General features: G+C 25.3%; 1 protein-coding gene across 1 annotated transcript; it reads right to left on the bottom strand.

The window, feature by feature from the left end:
- Window positions 1-2132: 2132 nt before the first annotated feature.
- OCT59_016631 (uncharacterized protein) lies at window positions 2133-5866 on the bottom strand. The gene is made up of 4 exons (XM_025310316.2): window positions 5804-5866; window positions 5440-5526; window positions 3833-4564; window positions 2133-3725 (listed from the first exon to the last, which is right to left on the bottom strand). The coding sequence occupies exons 3-4, from the start codon at window positions 4508-4510 to the stop codon at window positions 3087-3089; spliced, it is 1317 nt and encodes a 438-aa protein (XP_025183446.1). The 5' UTR covers window positions 4511-4564; window positions 5440-5526; window positions 5804-5866; the 3' UTR covers window positions 2133-3086.
- Window positions 5867-8472: the final 2606 nt, after the last annotated feature.

Here is an 8472-nt window from a genome sequence, read left to right as displayed (position 1 = left end):
AAAAATAAATAAATAAAAAAAAAATAAATAAAATAAAATAAATAAATAAAATAAATAAATAAATAAATAAAGGATAATAAAAATAAATAGATAGACTTAAATAGACTAAATAGACAGACTTAAAATATAAAGATGATCGATGGCTTTTTATTGATTAAAGATAACTTTGTGTAAAGAAAAAACAAGATTTTTAAGATGCGTTATCAAGAAACTCATTACTTCATTTAATTACATAACGTACATAAAAAAAAACATTACATTGAAAACTTTATTTGGAATTATCCTCTCTAATCAGGTATTATATTTATTACTCTTTTTTAATAATTACTTGACTCAGTTATGACAATAAATGAACGGGAATCGCCGAAATTTATTGGATAACTTACGGATTTTCATCGTATAATTCGTAAATGATCCGTTTTTTTTTCTTATCCAGGAGCGGATATCCCAGCGGATATCCCATTCGGTTTGATCATTTAATTGACAAAGAACATAAAAATCAATCCCATGACCCATCCGTTTCGTAACACAAAAATCTAAAGGATTAATTGATTGGGCGTAATTGATATTGAAAGAAACCATTTTTAACTATCAAATAATTTATACTTTTAAGAATAAAAAAAAAAGTTAATCTTTACTTTTTACAACTTTTGATTGATTGATTTTTGGTGATTATTATCGTAAAGTAAAAGTATCAAGAATAATATTAGATAATATTAGATAAAATATTATTTCCAAATTTGAAACTACAATTATTAATTGTTAATCTTTTGGCGACAAAAAAAAAAGAGTGACCTAGTAACCTAACCCTGCAAATCCTAAGGGGAGTGTGAGAAAAGAAAGGGTGAGATTAAAAATAGTGAGTCAAAGAAATGTGCATGGTAAATCTATGATCGACTGGTGAGACGTCAGATATCTAAAAATAGATCGTGTTTTCCTTTTCTTTCTTTTTTCGTTTTCGCGTCTTTTTAGATTTTTATTTAATTGAAATTTAGTTTTTGATATTTAATCGAAATTCGAAATTTAGTTTTTGATATTTAATTGAAATTTAGTTTTTTGATATTAAAATTGATAGTTTCGTTGCAATATATATATACTGTATATATTTATTTATTTATATTTATTTATTTATTTATATTTATATTTATATTTTTTCTTTACTTCACGTTACGTGTTACGTTTTCCTTTACGTTACGTTTTTCGTTTTTCTTCACGTTACGTTATATTTTCTTCACGTTACGTTACGTTTTTCTTCACGTTATATTTTTTCTTCACGTTACGTTACGTTTTTCTTCACGTTATATTTTTTCTTCACGTTACGTTATATTTTTCTTCACGTTACGTTATATTTTTCTTCACGTTACGTTATATTTTTCTTCACGTTACGTTATATTTTTCTTCACGTTACGTTACGTTTTTCTTCACGTTATATTTTTCTTCACGTTTCATTGTTCCGTACCACGTCTGTTAATCAAAGATTGAATTAACGATTGATTGTTAACTATTGGAAACGTAAGAAACTTAGTGGAACGTAAAAAACTTAATGGAAACGTAAAACCGGAAACGTAAAAACGTAACTCAATGGAAAGTAAGAAACGTAAAAAACCATTGGAAACGTAAGAAACTCAATGGAAACGTAAAAAACGTAAGAAACTCGATGGAAACGTAAAAAACGTAAGAAACGTAAGAAACTCGATGGAAACGTAAAAAACGTAAGAAACTCAATGGAAACGTAAAAAACGTAAGAAACGAAAGAAACGTAAGAAACGTAAGAAACTCAATGGAAACGTAAAAAAACGTAAAAAACGAAAGAAACGTAAGAAACGTAAGAAACTCAATGGAAACGTAAAAAACGTAAAAAACGTAAAAACTATTAAAAAACTATTGGAAACGTAAAAAAAACTCCAAGAAACTTATCCATCCCTCCATCACATATCATATCACAAACTGACATCGCCAAAGTAAAACATACTCAAAACTCGGACTCAATCATATACTCTAACGTACTCAAGTCATAACTCAAACATACTCAAAGTCATACTCAAACGTACTCTAACATACTCTTACTCCAAACATACTCCAAACATACTATCATACTTCAATACTTAATCATACTTTTCATTTCATACTTAAATTGTTTAAAACTTTTTACATTTTATTTTTTTTATTTCATATATATTATTAACATTAAAAACGTATATAATAAAACACTTTGTATAAAAAAAAAAAAAAACGGTTCAATGTAAATTATTAATGATTAGAAAAATTAATGAACAAAAAAGAAACGGAGGGATATAATCTTTTATTCCTTCCTTCCTTTCTTGTTCGTAAAATCTTGGATTTTTTTTTTTTTAATAAACAACTTCGTCCATCATCATTCACAAATTATTACAAGTATAATAAAAGGAATAATAAGGTTTTTTTTCTCAGCTTGTAAATAAAATAAAAATCGAAAATATAATAAAACTAGTATAATAAAGTAAAAGTAATAATAATAATAAAAAAATGCAATATAAAAAAAAACGAATAAGGGGGTGCTGATCGAAAAAAAAAACCCAATTAAAAAAAGGTTTTAAACGAAATTTATATAATATCATTGAATAGAATAGAATAGAGAAATAGATCAAACAAAATAGTGTGCAAAGAAATATAATATAATATATAATTGTGTAAAGTAAAGTAAATTGTAAGTGTATAAAAAAATTCAGATTTGCCAGTTATTTGAAATTTTTAATGCCAGAGATTGATTTTTAAAAGAAAATCAGAAAAATAAAAGATGAAAAAAAAAACACCGTGACCTAGGCACGATGTTCTTCCTCACGATGAAAACGTATATTCAAAGTGAAGAAAAGAAAAGAAAAAAAAATACAAAAAACGAAACATAAAAAAAAAAAGGAAAATTGTCATATATTTTCATATATGTTATATATATAAGCCATAAACCCTAAATTAACCTATTAAACTATATACTTTATAAATTTAAAAATAGTTACTGTACAAGAAAATTTTTTGATTCACAAAAAATTTTCAAAAGAAAAAAAAATAAAAATATATATATATATATATATATAATATTATATATACTCTTAAACGAAAGATGTGTGAGCTACCGATGTGTTGTTGTCTGAATGTGTTGTCATTTGTGATTGGTAAATTGGATGAGCACCATAACCATTAAAGGCAGCGTTATGACCATCTACATGAGCGGCTGTAGCATGACTGTGAAGATTTGTGTATTCAAGATCGTAATTTGTGACAGCGGTAATATTACCGATGCCGGCACCGGCGGTATATGGCATAGTTGGTTGTGTTCCAGCAATTCCGGTTGCACCACTTCCAAGACCTTGAGCGGGAAGGTAGGGTTGTCCCATTGTTGTGTGAGTGTAAGCTCGTGGAGAACGTACTACAGGACGATAAGGAGATTGCATATTTTGCATACCACCATATTGACCTACTCCTACTACACTATCAAAATACGATCGGTTCATTTCTGGTACAGCGGTCATGGGTTCTCTGTATCTACGATCATAAGAATTCCAAGGATCTGATCGATAAGGAGTTGGATCACTTGAAGATCTGTTATTTCTGCTTCGTGAACGATGTTGTTGTTCAGCTTCAGCGGCACGGAAATCAACTGTCCAGTAAGAACCTTTACCTGGTTCATTGATTGGACGAGGGACACGAACAAAAGTCTTATTCAAAGACAAATTATGTCTAATGGAGTTCTATTAAAAAAAAAAAGAGAGTAATATTTAATACGTTGACCTGAAAGATTTTATGCATTGACCTGAAAGAACGAATAGATAACTATAAAATTAAATCAATTAATTACCTTCCATCCAGTACCGGCAGTCTTATAGTAAGGATAATTTTCCATAACCCAGTTGTAAATCTCGTTCAAAGTAAGTTGTTTGTTTGGACTATTTGTAATTGCATAAGTGATCAAGGTAGCATAGGAATACGGTGGCTTTCCTTGAATATGAGTTTCTACTACGAGATCTTGGGGATTCTTTGTTGGGGATGTTATAGGAGTAGTAGTAGCTGATGCTTTTCTATTGCTGATACCATTGGTAATATTACTAAAAGTTTCCATTGATGCAGTAGTAACATTTGGAGAAGAACTATTTTGAACCGAAGATTGTTCGGTCTTTATCATAGAAGGATTTCCATATTGATTAGTAGCGTAAGATACAGGAGTATTTGAACTCAATAAACCGTTGGTATTATTGTTTGGTCCAGAATTATGATAACCACCAATTGGAGGTAAGTTTGGTCTAGTTTGTTGATAATGAGTGTGAGATTGTTGAGGGGAAGGTTGTTGTTGATGCTGTTGAGGATGAGGATGCATCGGGAGAACAGCTTGATGATGTTGATGATGGTGATTTTGTTGTTGTTGAGCTTGATGATGATGATGTTGTTGAGATGAAGGATAAGCATTAAAGCCTCGATTCATACGTGACCATGCTTCCATTCCAACAAGATTCGGTGTGCTATCGAGTTCAGCAGTCATGATTTTAAAAATTTGCAAAAAAGTTTGATATTTTCTTTTTTTTCGTAAAACTTTCTGTTTGATTATTAAAAAAAAAAAGATCTCTTTTTAGTAAATGGAGAAACTGTAACTAGAGTGATTAAAAAAAAAAATAATTGGGTTTCAAAATAAAAAAAAATAGAAAGAAAAAAAAAAAATTTTTTTTTTTCTTATTCAAATATATATATATATATTTATATATGTATATGTATGTATAAAAAAAAAAAAAAAAAAAAGTGGAGGAAAAAAAAGTGGGGTCCGAAAAAAAAAGTGAAAAAAAAAATTTTTTTTTATAATTTTTTTTTTGGTGGGAAAAAAAAATGAGGAGGTTTTATAAAACTTATGCTACAAACTGGCTACACTACAGAGCATATGTAATGAGGTTATCAAAAAATTACGACTTTAGACGTACATATAAATATAAAATTATTTATAATAAGTAACTAAAAATATAAAAAAGGATCTGCACAAATCGGAATTTGATTAGTTGAAAAGAATGCACCGCACCATCAGCGCCGACTTTGAAAAAGTCGGGAACTGAACAAGTAACAATAAGTGAAGTAAGGGTATAAAAAAAAAAGGTTGAATAATAATAATAAAAAGATTAAAAGGAATAATTTTTCTAACAAGGAGTTAAAATTTTGTATGATCGCTTATTAAAAGGTGTTTTATAATGTTAAGTAAAGTAATTACTTTTAAGTACCTTAAGTACTTTAAGTGATAAAATTGGGCAGTGTATAAAAAAAAAAATAAATGATTTGGACCAAAAAGGGAAACTAGAAAAGCGAATGATCAAAATCACTCGAATAATATATGACCAACCACCTTATTCCTCCTTTTCTGAGAGAACAAAAGTGAAACCCATTCAAAAACGAAAAAAAAAAACAAAAATGAATGAATGAATATTTTACCTCTTTTGAGCCTGCTTAAAAAAAATTTAACTAATTATCGTTTTTTGTCTTGATTGTCGTTTTCAAAGGAAGCTGATTTTCTTCTCCCTATTAATTATAAGAAAAATATCGTTCGTTGGATGTTAGATAATTTCAATTATTGTTTTAATATTTTTAATATTATTTTTTTTTTAAAAAAAAAATATTTATATATATAAAAAATATAATTTTTTTTTTCTGGTTCGTAAAAAAATATTGGGCAGAGCTAAAAACTAATATTATTTATATATATATATAATTTTTTTTTTATTTTTTTTGGAGTTCGTTTCGTTTGTTATTATATTTTATTACACAAAGAGAAGTATAATAGATTATTATTACATACACACTAATATCGACACTTCTCTCAGGCAGTATTTGAACGATGAAAGTTTTTATTTTTGTTGACAAAAAAAAACAGATTTGGATGGAGGAGAAATTTCACTCTTTTTTATAACAAAAAAGCCTTTTTTTTTTAATTAATAGATTTAGCTTACACACACACATCGAATACTTGTTAAAAAAAACTATATATATTATTTTATTGTAAAAATCTATTTATTATATAAAAATTCAATTGAATCCATATAAATAAATTTAAAGTAATACTTTTTAAAGTAATAATATAAAAAAAATTTTTTTTTTTTTATATGGTAGTTTAAAGTAACTCCTCTTCTGTAATGATCTGCAATATATTTTTAGATTAATAATATATATCCCACATTTTTTTTTAAAACGAATATAAACTAATATATATATACATAAAATAAGTAAATAAAAAAAATTTTTTTTTAGAATAATAAACTATACAATAATAAACAAAGCATATATATATGCAAAATTAATAGACATTTTTTTTTTTTTTTTTTTTTTTTTACTACGAAAAAAAAGTATAAGCTTTATTATTATTATTTTTTATTTTATATATATATATATATATTACATGAACCCACATTGTGATCCGCAATCTATTTTTTTTTTTTTTATAGAATCGTAGAATTCATTCTATGTATGATATTCACGTCACCCTAGTAATTTTCTCGCGTCACCATATTCAACCATGTTTTATTTTTCTAAAAAAAAAAAATATTAATCTCGCGTATAAAAAAAAAATATTTATAGGAACTTGTTTTGGATTTCGGTTATTTCGGTTATATTTGGTGAAATTAAAAAAAGCGTGGGTAACTCTTAAAAAACAAGAACCCACGTAATAAATATTTCTCATTTCTTCGCATTGTCTGGACCGTAACAATAAATAACAAATAAACCAACTGATTAATTCTCTTTAAAGAATGATTATTTTAGGAATCATGTCCTGAAATGCTGTCGTGACTGCACGACGAAGATTTTTCTTTGTTTAAAAAGACAAATTGATGATAGTAAATTATTGGTATTATTGATACTATCGATACTATTTGGTACTATTTGGTATTGATAAAGGAAACCTGACAAGAGCATATTGAACATATATTGAACATATTGAAACATGTTGAACATGTTGAACATATATTACATATATTGAACATGTTTGTTAAAAATAACTCAATTCTGGTAAGAAACTGTTAAAGTTGTTAAAGTTGTTATGTTGTTAAAGTGATGTTAGAACAACATCCAAACATATTCAAACACATCCAAACTTGTAAACAACCATTACGACCAAAGAAAAATACGATATTAAAATTATTATTGTTTTTTTATTTACAATATTTACAATTTACAATTTACATACTATATAACTTATAACTTATAACTATCTATAACTTATAACTATCTATAACTTAGAACTTTTATAACTATAACTTTTTATAACTATTCCTTTTGTTCTCTAAATTTGAAATAAACTTTTTTTGTTCTTACAAATTAAACTACACAAATATTTTTTTTTTTATCATTGAAAAAAAGGATTATGAGAAATGTTTTAATATATTAGATACATGAAAATAATAATAATATACATCATTATTATTATTTTGATTACTTTATATTGGTCTAATATAGATGTGATAATTGTAATGTGGCGAGTGAACTAAAAGTGGCTTTTCTTTATTAACACGTTTTTTTATTAATCAAGGTAGCTTTTTTTAGAACATTTTTTTTTTTGTTGATTCAAATCTTGAATTAGGAATATTTTTAATATTTATAAAAAAAAGGCGAAAAAAAAGACGAAAAAAAGAAAAAAGAAGAAAAAAGAAAAAAGAAATGAAATTCCATTATGACCATGTAAGGTAATTTATTTTTAAAGAAAAAATATTTTATATTTTCCTATGTATGTTATGTATAGGATTTTCCATAAAATTATAATATAAACTAAAAAAAAAAATGGTCGACCCTATCATATATGCTTAACAATGAGAATAAAAACTTTACAAAAAAAAAAATTTATTAATTATTTTTCTCTTTTTTATTATTATTATTATTATTATTATTATTATTATTTTACATGCTGTTTTTAGTCCCGATCTGTGATGATTTTCAAAAAAAGGCGGCAATTTGAGTAACGTAATTTTTTTAACCGACACCAATAATAATTTGTTTCTTTTAGCGATCATGGATTCCAGAATGTAAATTAGTTTAGTAAATTATTATTATTATTTTATTATTATTTATTATTATTATAATTAGAAAAAAAAATAAAAAAAATAAAAAATAAAAAATAAAAATAAAAAATAAAAATAAAAAATAAATAAAATAAATTTGTTTTATTTTTTATTTTTTTTTCTTTTTTGCGCAAAAAAAAAAAAAAAAAAAAACGTATCCTTTCAATTAATTATTATTTCAATTACATTTTAAACCATTTTAACCATTTTAATCATTTTTAAACGGATAAAATTAAATAAAATAAAACTTGTATTTTTTTTAAAAAAAAAAGATCATATGATTAATCGGAATCTTAAAAATGAAGATTCCGAATATTTTTATTTTAAATTTAGATTTTAACAAAGAAAAAAAAATTTACAATGGAAAGTGGAAATTTTTTTTTTTGAACAAATCCGAATTTTATTAGATTTCACAATA

Source organism: Rhizophagus irregularis, chromosome 25, assembly GCF_026210795.1.
Source record: "Rhizophagus irregularis chromosome 25, complete sequence".
Lineage (NCBI taxonomy): Eukaryota > Fungi > Glomeromycota > Glomeromycetes > Glomerales > Glomeraceae > Rhizophagus > Rhizophagus irregularis.
Note: the sequence above shows the minus strand (reverse complement) of the source record. Positions and strands in the feature narration are given on the sequence as shown.